The following is a 19,828-nucleotide window of genomic DNA, read 5'->3' on the forward strand; positions in this document are numbered from 1 at the left end:
ACAAAAACAAACCTTAATGATAAACAAGGTAAAACAAGACCTAACTCAACCACCTACCACAAGTGACAATGAAAAAGACAAAGAAGGCCAAGTTGACATGGGTCTTATCCTTTCATCTCCAAGGTGTTTTCCTTCCTTATCTTTTTCATTACCAAAGGTTCTTACTTCACCACCATCTTGGTTAAAGAATGTTAGGGATGATTTTTTCATACCTCCTAATGGTTTTCATCATTTAAGAGGACTTTTTCCAAAAAATATCATTATTCCTAAACAATTTTTTCCAACTTCCTTCTAATTTTTCCAAACAAACCACTTCTCCGAAAAAAGTTTCTACAAATTCTTCTACATGTCCTAAGTCACCTACCAAAACTTCAAATATAAAATGTTTTAAATGTTTAGGTTTTGGGCACATAGCTATTCATTGTCCACAAAAACAAACCTTAATGATAAACAAGGTAAAACAAGACCTAACTCAACCACCTACCACAAGTGACAATGAAAAAGACAAAGAAGGCCAAGTTGACATGGGTCTTATCCTTTCATCTCCAAGGTGTTTTCCTTCCTTATCTTTTTCATTACCAAAGGTTCTTACTTCACCACCATCTTGGTTAAAGAATGTTAGGGATGATTTTTTCATACCTCTTAATGGTTTTCATCATTTAAGAGGACTTTTTCCAAAAAATATCATTATTCCTAAACAATTTTTTCCAACTTGGTCTGTCTATAAGACCTCCTTTTCTGAACTCCCACTGCTTACAAATTCTAAGTCATGTTTGCCTTTTTCTTATTCAACTGTTAATTTTGATAGTAAACTGACTTTGTTATATGCAAGGATTCAAAATTCGTGGACGAATTCTCTCCAACTCCAAAAAAAGATCACTCTAGAAGATTTTGGAAGCATCAAGAATACAAGACCTCTATTTATAAAAATATTATAGAGTAGTATAGAATTTATTTTGGCTTTTGTATTTGGACTAAGTATAATATAATTTTTGGGCCTTGTATTTTGGACTAAGTAGACTAAGATTTTTGGGCCTTGTATTCAGGGCTAAGTAGACTAGGATTTTAGGCCTTAAGTTTTGCATCTTAAGGCTAAGTTGGACGTCCACATGTCTTCCATACAAAAATCCACATGGTGCCACATCATAAGCTCCAAGTAGGCGCCTCTTCCACTCTTCCACTTTTGACTCTCCAAATTCCATTACCATTTGTCTTCTTCTCATAGGCGCCTCCTTCCTTGACTCTTCAAGTCATTGGTGCCATGTGTCCTCTCCTCATTGGAGGGTTTCTTGAAGTAAGGATTGCCACATGTCATCACGCAAATGGAGAGGATTTTAAGAAGCCTGTAAGACAAGTGTCACATATCATTCTATGAGTGGAGAGAATTTAGGAACTTAAAAGTCAATTTTATGAGAATTGAGCATTATAAATAAGTGTGCTTACTTTGTAATATGGAGACTTTGAATGAGTATTGAATTATTGCCAAATTGGTGTTTGAATTCCTCTCTTAGTCTCTCTTCTCTCTTGCTTTCACTATCTTAGTTGAGAAGCCTAGGAAAATATCTAGAAGGTTGGCCTAACTTCCTTCCTAACCCTATTCTCCTTTAATTGCTCAAAGTTTCACCATGCATCTGCTTCCTTCCATAACTTCATCTATAAATCAATTTCAACCAAACAATTTCCCAAGAAGCCAAGGAGAAATCCATCATGAAGACTGAAAGACTTTGGGTTTCAAAATGACATCCTTATCACGAGTTGTCATAGGGTAAACGTTGGTGGTAGCATTCAGAAAGATGTCGTGCGGTAGCTCTGCAGAAATGGGTGATGTACTAGTAGAATAATTATTAAGAGGATCACTAACAGTTGTATCATGAGAGATAAACTAAGTGTCGGTCAAAATAGGGGAAGAGGATATCACAGTTAAGGTGTGAGGAGTACCATAGAAAAATATTGATGAGAGACATTATCAAGAAACGGATTATCAGACAAGGAATAAAGAAACAAATATTCATTGACAAACACATGACGTGATATAGTAGTTTTTCCAAACTGTTTTAAACATATATATCCTTTGTGGCGTGTACTATAGTCTAAGAATAAGCACAAATACTAGTGAAAGTCAAATTTATGTTGGTTATATGATCTTAATAACGGATAACAAGCACAATTGAAAACCTTTAAAAAATTATAATCTGGTTTTTGCGAAAACAATGTTTCATAAGGATTGTTATTATGGAAAATAGGTGTTGGAAAGTTATTAATAATATGAATAAAAGTGGAGAAGGATTCACCCTAAAACTTAAGAGGCAAGATGCGTCAACAAGAAGGGAAAGACTCATATCAAACCCATGCCAATGTTTACGCCCGATAGAGTCATTTTGCACATGCATGTAAAGAAAAATAAGACGATAATAAATCCCATGAGGTGTATGACAGAGAGATAAAAATTTCTTAGCATTATCAGTTTGAAGAGATTTTAAACTATGACTAGTTTGATTTTCAGCATACATCTTAAATTTGAAAAAAAAAACATTCATAACTTGATAATTTGAGTGCATAAGGTAAAGCCATGTATAAAGTGAAAAAGCATCAAGAAAAGGAATATAGTATTTTGATCATTAGAAGCAAGCACTGGATAAGGTCCCAAATGTCAACAAACACCAATTGAAGAGGTTTAGTATAAATAGTATTAGAATCTAAAAATGGCATTTGATGAGACTTAGCTATAACACATGTTTAGAAAATAAATCACATTTGTTATAGGTAATATTACACAGTTTTCATAACATGATGAACAATTTTGGAGGAAACATGGCCTAGTCTAGAGTGCCACAACCGAAAAGTAGTAAGAACAGGGTTGTAAGTCATATTAGAAATGGAAGGTTTTAGTGAAAGTTGTATAGAGCGAAACACATACAAGCCAACATTAATTTTTGCTTGGAAGATTATCTCCTTAATGTCCTGAGTTTTGACAAAACATTGATGATGATAAAATTCAAAATATACATTGTTATCCTTAGTAAATAGAGAAACACTCATGAGATTTTTCTTTAAGGAAGATACATGTAGTAAGTTATGAGTCGTATGGATTTCATGGAGTGAGAATTAGTAAACTTAGTTGAATTATTATGATGAATATTCATACATGTTCCATTATCGAGTTGTACCACTTCAGATTCAGTGTAAGGAGTTTTAATAGAGAAAATACTACTATCATGAGTTATATAATGAGTTGCACCATTATCCGGATAACAACGTGGATCACTAAGAGTGGATGGAGTGTCCTACAAATAAAGATGGCTCAACAAAATCATTTTTGGAAAAATAAAGTTGAGAAGACTTAGTAGTAATATGAGAGGAAATATTAGAGTCAAATTGATGACAACAGTCTAGTGCAACGTAACCAAACTTGTTACAAATTTGACACTGGATACCAGCAGACGGTAAGAGACTGGGTATAGGAGAAGTGGTCCAAGAATTCTTGATATTATAGAGCGAGAATCAATATAGTGTCTATTGTTACTGTTGTTTCTGAAGGGAGGACAAGGACCACTATTCTAAGAAGGATTGGCACCAGGTCTTGACAAAGAGATGTATAATGACCGAGTAGAAGCAAGATTAATCTGAACCAGAAGATGATCTTGAGATTTATATTTTTCTAGATGCTCCTCTTAAGCCAACACTAAAGCTTCAATATCTTCCACGGAATAAGAGTCCAAACGAGAAGTAACGGAAGTGATGAAAGATTCATATTCTTCAGACAAACATCAAGAATTGCTTCAAGATGTTCTTTGTTAGAGATGAGTGATCTGGTTGTAGCAAGGGTGTTTACAGTCTTCATGATATCATGAAAACATGTAGATATCAGACGATCACGTTTTGGAGCTTTCAGTTAAGTCTTTAATTTCTTCATTTTGGCATGGGTTTGAGAAGTAAAATTATTATTATGAAAAGGTTCACTAATACATATGAAAGAACTAAGGTATAAATAAGCACTGGGACCTATACATGAGCTCATGCAACCCATGCTACAGAACATGTCATGAAGATTGTTTGACATGTGATCCTGCTAGCTGTATTTTTAATTTCCTCGTCCATACTTTGGTTATTTATGTTCATTACATTTTCTCTCCCACTAAAACCAACCTATCTCCCAAGATTGAGATAATGAAATGAAAAGTTTATTTCTAGTTGAATAGTAGGTTGTATGTCATTAGAAGTAACTGGTACAGGAACATTATCTATCCAATTTTTTTCACAATACCTCAAGCTCAATTTCTGATTTTGTCTCATAGCAATAAAATATTGTTTGTAAGGTTGTAACTTCATCAGAACTTTATCATCCAACTTAATGTCAACATAGACTCTGTTCCCATCTACATTTTTTCTCTATTATTTGTTGAGCCCGGTTGAGATTATACTTTAATTTCAACAAAACAGCATTCCATTGCAATAGTTGTTCATGAACAACAACCACATCCTGAGGATCATGATTATACTTCACAAATTGTAAAGGATCCCGACCATACACCACCATACCAATGTTGGTTTGGTAGGAAGTGTTATACCAAATTTCTACCGTGCTAGAAACTTAACCTGTACTTTTAGATTGTCAAAGGTAAAAAACATTTCAAATGCATCTTCAAGCATTTGTTCAAAGCCTCAGACTATCTATTTGATTGTTGATGGTAAGCAGTGAACATACTAAGAGAGCAGTACCACTTAATTTGAATGGTTACTGCCCAAAATGACTAGTGAAGATCTTGTCTCTATAAAAAAACAATGGTTTTAGGAAATTGTGTAGCTTGACAACCATGTTCCCTAAGCATTCAACTACTCGTTTTCTGGTGTAATCAAATCTGAGTGTAGTAAAATGTGTATACTTAGACAATCTATCAGGGACTACCATGATTACTATATAACCAAGAGAAGAAGGAAGTCGTGTGATGAAGTCCATGACTAAATCTTCCTACATTTGATTCTGTATAAGTAGGTGTTGAAGCAATCCAGAGGGTAGAGTATGGGAAGTCTTATCTTGTTGGCATATCAAACAATTTTGAACATAGTGTTTGATAATAACATGCATGTTATGCCAATAAAACTGGGAGGTGATCCTATCCAAGGACCTAGCATAGCCCGAATGACGTCCCAAACTGGAATTGTGAAATCATGCCACATCTATTGCACCAAAGAATGATTAGCAGGAGCACTAATATGACTTTCCAAAACAGAAGACTATCCAGGGACAAAGGAGGTTGCTTCTGCATTCAAACATCCAAAATCCTTTTTAATTCCAAATTTCCCAGAAATGCTTCTTTGAGTAAGGGTACCATTTGTATTTGAGGTTTAGGTAACACCATATAAAACGATCTTGAAAGAGAATCAGTAGGATTATATTCAATGGTGAAATCATAACCCAAGAGCTTATGCAGCCAGTTCTGTTGCTCTGGGGCTTGATTAGCCTGATGATGTTTTAATTATGCCTACAACCCCTCTTGTAATGGCACAAAACTCCCTTACTATTTGACTTTGCATCCTAATACCCAATTTTTTGAGAAAAAGTTAAGGATGACCATTTTGACTTAGTGCAACACCCACACCTAATCCAGAGTCATCTGTTTCCAAGATAAATGTCTTCAAAAAATCTGGTAAAGCCAACACATGAGCCTTCATAATAGCTATTTTCAGAGTTTCAAAAGCTGCAACTGCTTGTATATCCCATAAGAAGCTGTCTTTCTTTAATAAATTCGACAAGGGGCAACTACAGACGCATAACCTTTAATAAATCTTTGTAATATCCTGATTTCCAAAAATCCTCTTAATTATTTCAGATTCTTTTGAGTAGGTCAAGCTAAGATGACTTGTATTATGACTTTGTCCATTGCCACGTTTTCACCAGAAAGTGTGACCCAAATACTTGACCTGTTGTAGCCCAAAAGAACATTTGGATAGTCTAGCAAATAACTTATGTTGCTGTAAAAGTTTTAAGGCTGTCTTCAAATGTTGTAAATCCACATACCACGAGGAATTATATACTAAAATATCATTAAAGAAACCAAAAAAAAAACTTCCTTAATAGGTCCGAGAATACTTCATTCATGAGACTTAGCTATCATCTACAACAGGATAGGGAAACTATCCTTAATTATTATTGTATTCAAAGCGCGATAATTATAAGAAAATGATGAAAAATGATAAGGAGAAGAGATGTTTCTTATTCTCTTATGTGTATGGTTACATCACTTCATGTATAAGACATATATAGGGAGTTTCTCTCTCCAATTTACTATCTAATTAGGTAGGGATACTAATCATGACATTCTATCATTATTAAATTAATTGCATATAATTGGGTACAATATCGTACAATATTGCATACAATAATTGCATATAATTTGATAATTATTATTTCCTTAATACTCCCCTCAAGTTGGTAGGTGAAGATCATGAACCCCCAACTTGTGTCGTAGCGTCAAAAACCGTTCCTTGCCTAGTGCCTTTGTAAAAATATTTGCGAGGTGATACTGTGTCGGTACATGACTAATTATCCCAGCTTGTAATTTTTCTCGCACTATGTGACAGTCTATGTGTTTTGTGCGTTCATGAAATACTGAGTTTGTTGCTATATGTAATGCCGCTTGATTGTCACAGAAAAGTTGAGTTGGCAAGTTACATGGCACCTTTAAATCCTGCAACAGATATCGCAACCAAACTATCTCCAAACAAGTATTGGTCATCGCGCGGTATTCTGCTTCCGCTAATAGACAATCTTTAACACGTTGAATTTCTGTCAAATCATTTCTTGTCAAAAGAATATCATCCACATAAATCAAAAGGGTAGTAAATGATGAGTTATTCTGTCTTGTGAATAAAGAGTAATCTGTCTTTGACTTTTGAAATCCTACAGATTTAATCACATGAGAAAATGTTGAAAACCATGTTTGAGATGCTTGTTTGAGACCATAAAGGGATTTGTTGAGTCGACATACAATGTTCTCCCCTGTCGATGATGCCCGGGTGGCAAGTCCATGTAAATAATTTCATGCAATGTGCCATGAAGAAGGCATTTTGCACATCTAGCTGGTGAGTAAACCAATTTCTGGCTGCTGCAATGGTGAGGAGACACCTCAAAGTTGTTAATTTTGCTGTTGGTGAAAAAGTTTCAGAATAGTCGACACCTTCAATCTGAGTGTACCCCTTTGCGACAAGGCGCGCCTTATATCTGTCGACGCTACCATCTGAGTTGTACTTTATTTTATAGACCCATTTGCATCTGATGGGTTTCTGCCCAGCGGGTAACGGTGTCAAGGTCCATGTTTGATTTAGCTGCAAGGCGGAAAGCTCTTCGTCCATTGCTTTTTGCCAATTTGGATCAAGGATAACTTGAGCATAAGTGTGAGGTTCTTTGGTGGCTGTGATGTTAGCAAGATATGCACTATGTGTAGAAGAAAATCGTGAATTAGAAAGAAAATGATGCATAGGATACCTGGTTCCATTTGGCCGGTCTTGGGCAGTGGTCGAAGGATTGGCTTGGGATCCCGTTACGTAGTCTTGAAGCCAGGAAGGTGGGATTGATGTGCGACTGGATCATCGAACAGGAAGGTCGGTTGGAGAAGGTTTGGTAATGGGTGCTAGACTTCTTGGCATGGGAGAAGAAGGTTGGTCTACTGGAGGTTCTGGTGTATTATGACGAGTAGGAGAAGAAGGTTGGTTTGATGGAGGTTCAGGTGCATTGTGACGAGTAGGAGAAGAGGGTTGGTTTGATGGAGATTCAGGTGTATTGTGACGAGTAGGAGAAGAAGGTTGGTTTGATGGAGGTTCAGGTGCATTGTGATGAGTAAGAGAAGAAGGTTGATGGAGTGAATGTTGGACAGGAGTGGGTAAGTCAATGTCAATAGTGGGCAAAATACCTTGTAATGGAGGTGAGGATTGTGTCTGTGACTGTTGGCAGAATGGGAAAACACTTTCATGGAAGATGACATCCTGACTTGTAAAAAAAGTGCATGCATCTATATCAAATAATTTGTATGTTTTTTTACTGTGAGGATAACCAACGAAGATGCATTGTCGGGCGCGCGGATCAAATTTTTGCTTAGGTGAAACAATAACAAAGGCAACCAAAAGTTTTTAGGTGAGAAAGTGAAGGTGGTTGATTATATAGTAGCTCAAAAGGTGATTTATTTTTAGTAAAGGTGATGGCAAGCGATTAATGATATATGTGGCGGTTAAAACGCATTCTCCCCAAAATTCTAATGGTAAATTGGACTGAAATAAGAGGGCATGTGCTGTGTTTAAAACATGTCTATGTTTGCGTTCTACTACACCATTTTGTTGAGGAGTGTAGACGCAAGTGCGTTGACATTCAATACTTTTTTGAGAAAAAAATCATACATTGAAATAAATTCCAATCCGTTGTCAACGCGGATGGTTTTAATAGATGCCTGAAATTGATTTTGTGCAAATGTAATGACTCTAAGAGATGTTGGGTTTCAGATTTGTGAATCATAAGAAATAGCCAAGTACATCTAGTATAGTCATCGACTATAGTGAGAAAAAAACGTTTTCCAAAATGAGTTGGGATTTTATGAGGACCCCAAATGTCACAATGCAATAGATTAAATGGAGAATGAGATTTTATTGTGCTTAAAGGAAAGGGTAGCCTTGTCTGTTTAGCTTTGAGACAAATACTACAATTATTATGAATGGGAATAAGATTTTTACTAATAGGGATAGGTAGTAAGGAAGATACATGTTGTGGACACGCTAGAGAAAGATGTCTGAGGCGCTTGTACCATAAATCAGGGTCGGTCGATATTTGAGATGCGTGGGCTTGGTTTGGAAGAGGGGACATGTAGTATAAATCTGCGTGTTGTTTACCCGAGCCAATCATCTCTCCGTAGCTAAGTCCGTTATTGTTGAGCGAGTAAATAGCATTTGCTAATTGTTGTACGAGGTTTCTATCAGACTCGTTACTAATGCCTTCTTTGTCAGACATGATTTTTTTATTTAGGGGATAAAAATGGAGAGGCTGTCAGGGCACCAAGGTCGGTGCTCTGATACCATATAAGAAAATGATAAAAAATGGTAAGTAGAAAAGATGTTTCTTATTCTCTTATGTGTAATCACTTCATGTATAGGAAATATATAGGGAGTTTCTCTCTCCAATTTACAATGTAATTAGGTAGGGATACTAATCATGACATTCTATCATTATTAAATTAATTGCATATAATTGAGTACAATATCGTACAATATCATACAATATTGCATACAATAATTGCATATAATTTGATAATTATTATTTCTTTAATAATAATCAGTGCAAAACCTCCATGTTTCATCCTTCTTTACAAGGATTAAGGTGAAGAGAATGGGCTGGTGCTACGACATAATACCCTCATTCAATATATTTTGTACAATCATTTCAATCTGTAACTTTTGATAGTGAATTATGCAGTGTCCAACAACATTTGAAATTTCATGCATGTCATTGATAGTGCCTTGGAATCTCATAGAACCCAATCCAAACGAACCTTTAAATGCATTATAGGAGAAATGATGTTCCTCCAATGCTGAGGTTTCCATATTTTCAATAATATCGGGAGGGTCACCTGTACAATTATCCATCTCATCCTCTTCCATTTGTAGAAACAAATATTACTTATTGGGATATCTATGCATATTCCTTTTTCTCTACGCCGTTGCATTTCGACAGGGGATATTCTTTTAACATTTAGTTCTCTGGTTTAAGGTCGTGTTATTCGAAAGTATTGTTGCTAAATTGGAAGATTTTAATGTCTGGGTGAAGGGTAGGGTAGAGTTTGTGGTTTGGGATAGTAAGAAGTGAACTTTTAACCCAAATTCAACTCTATAAAATCCACTTATAAGATGAGGTTTGCAATTACTTATATATTGTTATTTATATATTGATGTGAGATCTCCACCACTCTTTCTCATGTCAAGACGGACAATTATGCGTGAAACTATACATTTATGGGTGGTAAATAGCTAGTGACCTGATAAGTCCAATAAACTCTTTCTATTATAGATTCGATATGACTCTTATATCATATTATAATAGGTTCGAGATGACATTGATACCATATTAAGATAGGTTAGATATGTTTCTGATACTATATATTAAGATGTGGATTTAAGTCGAATTGAATCTTATAAAATTCGATGAAGATTCCATTCACTTATATTTTATAAAATATTTTTATGTTCATGGTGTCTAACATGTGAGCCGCCATGTTTATCCTTTGTATCCTTTTGCACTCAATTAGTAACTGCAGTAAATTGAACATATGTAATATCCAAATATATTGTTCAGCCTTTCAAGTCCATTGCAGCACATCTGGTATCACTGAATTTCGAAAAACCGTTTGACATTCCTCACCTGGAAAGGTGAATGGAAATTCACGTTAGACAAGCATGATTCCAAATGCAGAGGACATTGCGACAGTTGATCAATTGCTGATTCCAGTATCTCGAAGCGAGTAGAATACTCCTTTTCTTTCGTCTCCATCATTCTCACCTGTCAGGCGTGTGTTTTCTGCCATACTCAATGAAGGCACCAATGTAATGGTATAAAAAAACAGAATGGAAAAGAAGGAGTTACCTTAAAAACTCTGTAAGCTTATTATTGATTATCTTCCAATTCTACTGTCATGCATAGGAAAAGTTACAGAAATTTGTATATTAGAAAAGTGAAAAGAAGAACTTCAAGAAGAGGAATTCAACATATACATTCCTTTCTACTCTTTCTCTCTCTCTCTCTTTATAAGAGAAAGTTATATACTGATATTTCCCTTTCACACTTGGTCCCGCTAGCTGTATTTTAAATTTCTTCATTTAGCCTTGTTCATTTATGTTCATTACAGCAACATTGAAAATGAAAGTCTTAGGAGCATTTAGTCCCCACCATCCCAGAAAATCCTAAAGTAATATGAAACTAAAGGAAGTTAGAAAATTGAAGAACCTGTGAACAAGAAGGTAAACACTCTGTTTGAAAAACGTATCTACATGAAACTAACAATCCATACACTAGCAAAGTAGGTCAAACAAAAAGGCCATCTAATTTTAATATGAGCTAGATACGTAGTGAACTTATATAATAAGTCCAAAACACAATCTTGTACCAGATACATTGTTATGTACTTTTACACAGAAAACTGCATCCCTCATCACATGTATCGTTATCTCTCTGCTCAGTTTGTATGAGCCCCCCGTCGTTGATGAGAGTGACCTTGACACACATATATGTATATATATAAAAGCAACCCCGAAGAGAAGAACAATAAAGCCTTAATTTCGAGGCAGATCATCTTTAATTACCAATGTCAACCCATTGATTCTCTCTTGTTTAGTTTAGATCAGAAAGAGTGTCATAAACGCTGTGAGTATGAGTGCAATGATTCTGATGGAAGGTTTATGCCCCGAGCTTTTTCCTGGTCTAATAGGAGGAAGTGAACACTCCAATCCATTGAAGAAAACCTTAGCTGGGAACGCATCTTTTGTGACATCAAAGTGTTTTACGTGCTTTTTGCTGAAAGAAAGCACAGATTGTTGTTTCCCTGGCACTCTTGGATCTTTAGCGTGTGTTCCATTGATCTCTCCAGCCAAGTAATTCAAACCCTTGAGGCCTTCTAAGAAAATGGTTTTGATACCAGGAATTCTTGTCCCGTTGAAGGAATAAACATCTTTAAAATCGTCATAAGTCTTGGTCAACTGAATTGCAGTGAACCAATCTTCAAAGGAGTAATCCTCCCAGTTGAAAAGTGTGATCCTAGCAGTCCATCCATCCTTGTGATCCGAACTCACGTGCCAGTTGATGCTGACGGGGCAGTTATCTGCACAAGGGAGCCTGCTAGGCATGTGCAAGTGCTTCATTTTGGCCCATGCTTTTGCCTTCAGGGTCCTGTTTGCAAACGGCACAAGAAGAGCATCTGGTGGAAGAAGCAATGGAGAGGCCCTGGAGTTGCACTTCCTTGTGTCATCACAGCCACATGCACACGTGTTGCAAGGGATTGCAGATTCGTTGTAGAATGCTGAGAAGGAGACACAGCAACGATTCTGCTGAGGCTTGGGTTTGGTGATGTTGCAAACTATTTGCCAACTTGCAACAGCTGTGCTGATTGCACTTAGTCCACTGGGATCAGGGAAAACCTCAGGGTCAACCCTAACCGGTGCACCACATTTGTAATATGGATTGATAACACCATCGATGTTCCACCTCATAGGGGGTGTGATGGACGTTCTGTTATCAGTGTCTGGTGGCATTTTGAACACTTGCATCTGGAACATTGATTTAGCTTTGTTCTTGTCCATCAGTGGAGGCAAAACGGTACCATTCCTGCAGCACCAAGGGAGTTTCCCAACTTTTTCATCTTCTTTTCTTTCTGCTGGAAGGTCAGAGATTATTGGCTTCTTCTGACAGGTTGCAACTTGTGAGAAATCCATGTCACCGTAGAATTTTCCAGCTGTACCATATAAGCACTCAGAAGGGTCTTTTCTGCGAGCATAAGCTCCTTTAATGGAATATATGAACTCTCCCTTTGGCCATTCCCATGTCAAGTTCCAATGATCAAGACGGCCCAAAGGGTGTTTGTTCTCCATTGTCACTTGGACATAGTAGTTGTTCTGGAAAGCTTGAAGCACGTCGTATGCTATGGTTAGATCTCCATAGCGACGAGGAGGGTACTTAGTTTTCTTCGCTAGCTTTGCCTTCACTGTCGGGTCCTTTCTGCAACATGCGAACATTCTCGAGGCTGCACCATTCATTCACACGCATGTCAAAACAATTCATACATATCGTGTTTCATTATAAAAACAGTCTTATTATTCTCCATACCGTGTAATTAAAGTTACAATGTATCGTTTTCATGTTCTATATGCAGAAATTGTTTGTTCCTAATCCTATCATCTCAGGATTATCAAAGACTCGCAAATACAATACCATCATCATGCATATATATAATGGCCCATAATATTATGTTGTTTGGTTCATATTACATGTAACTAATGCCAGTAATACTCTCAATTTCCCATCTCTTTCACTTGGATCTACTCGTTAAAACAATGCTAGTGTGGTTAAATTGAAGAAACACCATTCCATATTATTTACACTCCCTCTTTTTTACCCTTATATATTAGAATGACCCATGATATATTGAGAATCTATCTTTTTTCTACACATCTTACCACTCCCACTACTATTATTTTAATTTATTTTTCAACATTTAATTATAAATTTAACTTTTTATTATATATTCTTATTCAAACTATCACATCACGGAGAAAGTATAATTTTTCATTAGAAATGTTTCTTTTGACACTCTTTCAAAAAAGTTACAAATCCATTTTAATAATATAATAATGTATATTAGAATTTTAAATTAAAAATAAAGTAAATATTATTATTCAGGTCGTTTTGTAAGTGTTTATTTATTTATTTAGGGGTACCCATTTAATTCTTAAACTACAATATCAATCGTTCAAAATTTCATCATTACAATTTTATAATAAACTAAAAATTGCTTACCATATTACAATTATGAAAAAAAGAAACATTTTTATCAAATTCCTTCTAATTTTAATTTATGTTGTGAAAGTAACATTATTCTCCTGAATTAAACAAACTATATATATTTAATAACTTTGAAAAGCAAACAATAAATTTTTAATTTGATAAATAAATGGACATTTATGAATATATGGAAGACAATTACGTTGGATTGGAGCAAAATATGTATCATAAATTGGAAGCATATGATCACTGGTTTTGCATGAAATCCACGACGTGAGAGAGTTAAAAGCATGCATATGTGTATTACCTCGACGAGTAGGTGTAGGGCATTTGAATCCATCATTCTCGAGATGAATGGTTTTGGGCATGGGCGTGGCTCCAGGACCCAAACCAAACTGTGTCCCAACAATATCGATCTTCGCACTCATCTGGTTCAGATCCCCGGCGGTTTCAATGGCGGTTTTCAAGTCCGACACGGCGGACCCCACCAGCGTCGTCCCATTGTCCACATCCGCAGGAAAGTCCCCGGCGTCTATGAGAATGGCGCCGTCTGCGGAGACCAGAATCTCGTGGTGCTGGAACCCCACAAACATCTTCCACCCCTGCAGCTCCTCATCTCCCACGTTCGTCAGCGTGGCTTCCGCCTTGAACGCCCAGGCCTGCTTCGACGCGTTCTTCACGTGCGGGTACTCCTTCTGCCTCGCCACGAGGGCATACGAGAGAAAAACTCCATCGCAGCCCTCGAGTTCGATCGCAGATGGTGGTGATGACGATAGTGTTTTCTGCGCTTGGACATGGGAGACATGGAGGCTCAAGAAAAGGAAGAGATGGATTGCTAGTAATTTTATTTTTGTTTTTTTTGTTGGGTAGGAGGAGGAGGCTATTGAATTAGTAGTTTCTTCCATTGTTGAAAGTTTTGTTCTTTTTCTTCTGTGTATCTGGCTAACTCCTCCTACGTTTTTGTCTGGTTTTTTTTGTGGGGTGTGTTTATGCTTCTTTTTCTGTGTGTATGTGCTGTATGAGGAAGAATGGTGGTGGTGGCCGCGCGTGGACGCGGCGGGGGAGAAGAGGGAAAATAAGAGAGGGTGGAGAAGTGAAGGTATATATAATGTAATAAAATGGAGAAGGGAGTTATGTTCCGTTAGTTTTCGCGAGGGTTTCGGAGGACAGAGAATGTTTGGAAGCCATAATTGGAATGGGAAGAGCAGCATTCGTTAATTCAGGAACAATATCCTTAGAATTTTACTAGATACTAAGAACTTTGTTGACCAAAACACATTCCAAATAACACGTGGTGGTGTGTTGGTTTATACGTACAAATCATTTTCTTCTTTATTTCAAGTTCATTTTCATGCATAACTCTTCAACAAATTTCCGTGCTAACCATTCCACTATATTGGGAGGGAAAATGGAAGAATGCGTGTGCTTAGGGTTTCTATCTAATTTGGTAGTAAACTCTTTTTTTCTTTTCAAACCATCCGTCATATTTTTGGTTGCATTTGTTTTTAACATAAGTTAATACATTGATAACTCCTTTTTTAAAAACTAGTTAACAAATATAAATAATTCAAAGATTTTTTTTTTACTATCCATAACAATGTATAACGAATTATCTTCATAACCATTTTGTAACTGCTGTTTATTTTACTAATTTTTATCCTCATATATTTTATTTTATTATTATTATTTTTGGTGAACATATTATGTGTACATATTTTTTTTCACTTTTACCCTTTATATATAATATTAAATATAACTAACTTAAGGGTTACTTATTTTAGAAATTGAAAAGAAAACCAATAATTTTTGGACATAAATTTTTGAAAAAATTGGATTATTTGTTTGTGTTGTGGTTGTAATTATTAGGTTGATTCATATTGGTGTTTCGATGTTTCATTATCATTTGTTTGAAAATTATTTCACATGATTTATTTATTTATTTAATAAAATAAATAATTACATATTTTTTTATTTCAAAATAATTAAATAAATTTAAAAGAAAGCTATATATAGTTATTTATTTAGTCTATATAACATGTGTGAATAAAAATATATAGTAAAATTTAAAATGATATTTATAAATTTACCTCATATATTAATTAAAAATATAATTATTATCAATTTATATTAATATATATATAGAAAATAAAGGACACGCAACAAATTTTTAAAGATGTTTAAAAAATGTGGACACACTCGATAGTTTGTATGTAATATTGAACAAATTATTAAATAGTTTAAGATTTAGGGTTTAGATAAAGATTGTTAAAATATATTTTTTCTATTAACTTGGTTTCGTTAACTAATGTACAAAAAGGACAACATAAGATTGAATTTTCACTATCTATCATTGACTTCTAAAATTTAAAGCTTAAGCTTTTAAAATTAAATAACCAATATACTCTACTATTCAAGTATGTACTCTTAATTGTAAAGTAAAAATATTGAAGAAAAAAAAATGGAGAAATGTGAAATGAAAAGCCGGACATGCAACATAAGACTTTTTTTTTATCATAGTTTGTATGTGTTAATTGAAATATTACTTTCTATATATGGCAAACTAAATCACGCAAATAAATATATCGCATGGTTTTTCTCAATTATGTAATTTTGCGTTGATCTAAAATGATTTTACACATTCTTAAATTTATACCTTAAGCTTTCAAACCATGTATCATGAGCTAATCTTGGGTTTTATTTACTATTTTTAAAGTGATTTTAAGATAGGGGTTGTGCTCTCTCCAAGCTATTTTTGGGGTTTGAATTTTTTTTTATAAAAAATGTTATTCGGAACCGTTGGAAGAGTTAGGGAACCAATTTTACTTTCCTAGAAAGAGAAATGTGTTAGTTATAATTTGAGAAAGTAACGACTCATTTTAATTTCAGTAATAATATGGTTTATAAAAGTGTCATTGAAAATCGTCAATATAGAGTCGAAATTGTCTTATTGTGCTTAATGTTATGAATTTCGATAGATTTTTTCTTCTTCTAGATAATTGGGATATTATCATAGAAAATTGACTTAATAACATATAAAAGTAATTTTCCTCTGACTTTGAATGCTTATCATACAATATGCTTACAACAACTTCAATAAAGTTATCATCTTATTATCCTATTATATTAGAAAAATATTATTTTAATAACTGGATATTCAAATACACTAAATTACAACTTTTTAAAAAAAAATCCATTTATTTACGTGAATTCACATTTATTATTTCTTCTTCTATTTTTAACAATTGTAATTTAGAACAATTTACTATTAAATTGTTCAATATAGACGAAGATAGAGACTTTTGTTTAAAGGAGTATACAAAAGTTATCGAAAATTATCGATGGTGTTCTAATAAATGAACAACAATAAGTTAATGTTATTTGTGAGGTCATGCGCAATCCAATCATGTGGTGAAATTTCAACTCATATTTACACTATACTCACTATATACACTAAATTTTATGTTTTTACTGACTTGAGAATCGGAGTATCTTCTACAGGTGAAACTCCTTCATTTCTTTATAACTAATTCATGAAGCTTACAAGAATACGATTCGATGACCATCTCAGAGTTTAATCGACAACAACTCGACTGAAAACTACTGATTCTAACTAAACTAAATGCTCTAGTTGAGAGACATCTCTCTTTACTATAACACTATTGTTTTTCTCTTTCTGAAAAATTGTTGTGATTGATCTTATCATATGACTTAATGTTGAGAGTATATATTCGAAACTCTTCTCTGATTTCCCAAGTATAATGGTGATATTATTTAATGCCTTCACCAATCTATTACATATACGTATAAAAGAAATAAAGTAGGTTATTTATGTTTTTCTTGGTACATTTAGTAGGTATTTATAACTAATTAAAACATTGGTTCAAAGTTTAATGTTGAACAGAAGTCAAACCCATGTCAACAAAATTATTTTAATAAACCAAAATAAATATACACTATAATAAAATCAATAGATAGAAACTAATTTTAGAGACTACCAATAATTAGTTATTATATTGATTAAATTAGAGACCATTTTAAAGATAAAAAAAATTGATTTCTAAATTAATTTATATTATTGTTAAATAATTTCTAAATTGGTATCTAATAAGTTACCAAAGTTTTTTCTATCAAATTTAAAATCTAAATAATTGGTAGTTAAAACTTTGGTAGCTAATTAGATACCAATTTAGAAACTATTTAACAATAATATAAACTAATTTAGAAATAAATAAAAAATTTAGTCTCTAAAATTGTCTCTAATTTAATCCCAATAACAACTAATTATTTTTTGTCTCTAAAATTGATTTCTATTTCATGATTTTCTCGTAGGATAATACTATTTAAAAATATATAATATCATATTTTATTATGTTAAATACGGAAGAGTAGAATCATGTTCCGGCCAGTTGACCTGGGTCGTCTTTGTGCGTGGCTTGTTCTAACGAACTAGGGCACCTTCGCTTTGCTTCGTCTGTCAGTACCTGAAAAAGGAAGAACAAAGGGGCGCCCTCGCGGCCGTTTGCACTCCGACGATCAAGTCAGCTAGCGAGAAACACCAAAGTAACTAGAAACTGTATAATTATCTCAATGACTGAAACTGTATGGTTAAAACTGTGCTGCCCTAATTGTCTTGTGCTCTCAGCGGATGCACCGTCAAGAACAACTAGAGACTACTACTCTGAGTAACTTTATGAAAACTAGGTTAAAACTCATGCAACTGTAAAAAAGTACCTCACTAGGGCTTATTCGTGCCCTATATATAGGTGAAAACTAGGGTTTACCTCTGCGTTGCTTGCTATTATCTAGGGTTCCTTGGAGAAGGTCCTTGCGCCGCTATCTTTAGGATCTTAGCGTATCTGGCCCATGGGCTTCCCTTATCTGGAGTGCAATGTATAATCTTATGGCCACTTGGGCTCTAACTTGAGCACTGTATTTCTCGTGCCATCATACTGTTCGAGTGCCCTAATTGAACACGTGTCATGCATACAGCCTTCCTTGAAGATCTTTAATGAGCACGTGGGCACTGTCACGTGCCCTTTTGACTTGATCGTTTATTCTGTGCGGAGGGACCCACAGTGCCGCCACCCAACTTAGGGTTATCCCATCGTGTGGGCCCCCTCTCTGTGAAATGCTTACGTCATGCGGGTTGACTCTTCGGGCGATGTCTTACTTAGGCGATGTCTTACTCAGGCGATGTCCGTTTAGGCGATGTCTCTTCTGCGCGATGCTTCTCTTGGGCGATGAGCGATGAACGGTCTCGGTGGTGACACATCTCGGCGATAACCGATTATTTATACTGCAATCCGCTGCTTTTACATACGGCGACTACGTTGACTTCTTGACTACCTACCTTTCTTTTGTCCACGTCATCATACCCGATGACCTGGTCGGTACACAAGCCCCCCAGTCTTGAGCTGATAACTTGTTTTCAGCGAAAAGACTAAAGCTTGCCCCCTACTGCCCTTGCGGCGTTTTGATGACATGCCATCTTCCGACCGATTGACGTGACATTTCTGTTCGTCGGCGCAACGTACCCTCAAGGGCTCTGACGATGTGACATTCTCTGAGTGATATAAATGACGTTTTAATCCGTACCTTTACCTCGCGACACGTGGCCCACTCACGAAACGCTTGCTTTACTGCTTCAATCATGAGGCTCGAATCTTGAGAACCCCGCATCTCAACTCATTGTCTCTGCTTCTTTCGTATCTCTCTTGCACTATTCACCTTCTTTCCAAGAACTTCTTCCCCCACGTTCTTTCTTTGCGACCCTTCTCTTTGTTGCGTTACTGAACCCTTGACTCCTAGTTTCTTTACTGCCAGTACACACTAGGATGTCTACCAATCCATCTTCCTCCCGAGTAAGTTACAAGGATCTCTATCCCTGGGCTTCAAGTGAACTACTCGACGAGTACTCTTGCTTACTTTCTACGAGGGCCCTGAGGGAACACGTGGGGGAAGCATGTTCCTATGACCATCGTGCCTTCGCAAAGAGGCACGATGATGACATCGTCGTGCTCCCTTGTTCCATGGGGGAGCCGGTGTGCGGGGATGAACGATCCAATAACGGGGTCCCCTTTTTCTATTTCTATCAAGTAGTTTTTAAGTGCGTCGGCGTACGCCTTCCCTTTTCCAGGTTCGAGAGGGAGTTGTTAACGGAAATGAACACCGCTCCAGCCCAACTGTACCCTAACAGTTGGGCTTTCGTGAAGGCCTTTGACATTTTGTTTGGCTTCCTTGGATGTGCGCCTTCTGTGGACATTTTTCTTCACTTCTTCGAGGTGAAAAGGCAGAGAAACA

The 19,828-nt window shown here is 35.6% G+C and overlaps 1 protein-coding gene across 1 annotated transcript; it reads right to left on the reverse strand.

The window, feature by feature from the left end:
• Positions 1 to 10,984: 10,984 nt before the first annotated feature.
• Positions 10,985 to 14,601, reverse strand: LOC137834473 (COBRA-like protein 10). Its single transcript, XM_068642515.1, has 2 exons — positions 13,836 to 14,601; positions 10,985 to 12,770 (listed from the first exon to the last, which is right to left on the reverse strand). The coding sequence occupies exons 1-2, from the start codon at positions 14,431 to 14,433 to the stop codon at positions 11,371 to 11,373; spliced, it is 1,998 nt and encodes a 665-aa protein (XP_068498616.1). The 5' UTR covers positions 14,434 to 14,601; the 3' UTR covers positions 10,985 to 11,370.
• Between the last annotated feature and the right edge of the window lie 5,227 nt (positions 14,602 to 19,828).

The sequence above is a fragment of the Phaseolus vulgaris genome, chromosome 5 (genome assembly GCF_051622355.1).
Source record: "Phaseolus vulgaris cultivar YP4 chromosome 5, ASM5162235v1, whole genome shotgun sequence".
NCBI classification, from domain to species: domain Eukaryota; kingdom Viridiplantae; phylum Streptophyta; class Magnoliopsida; order Fabales; family Fabaceae; genus Phaseolus; species Phaseolus vulgaris.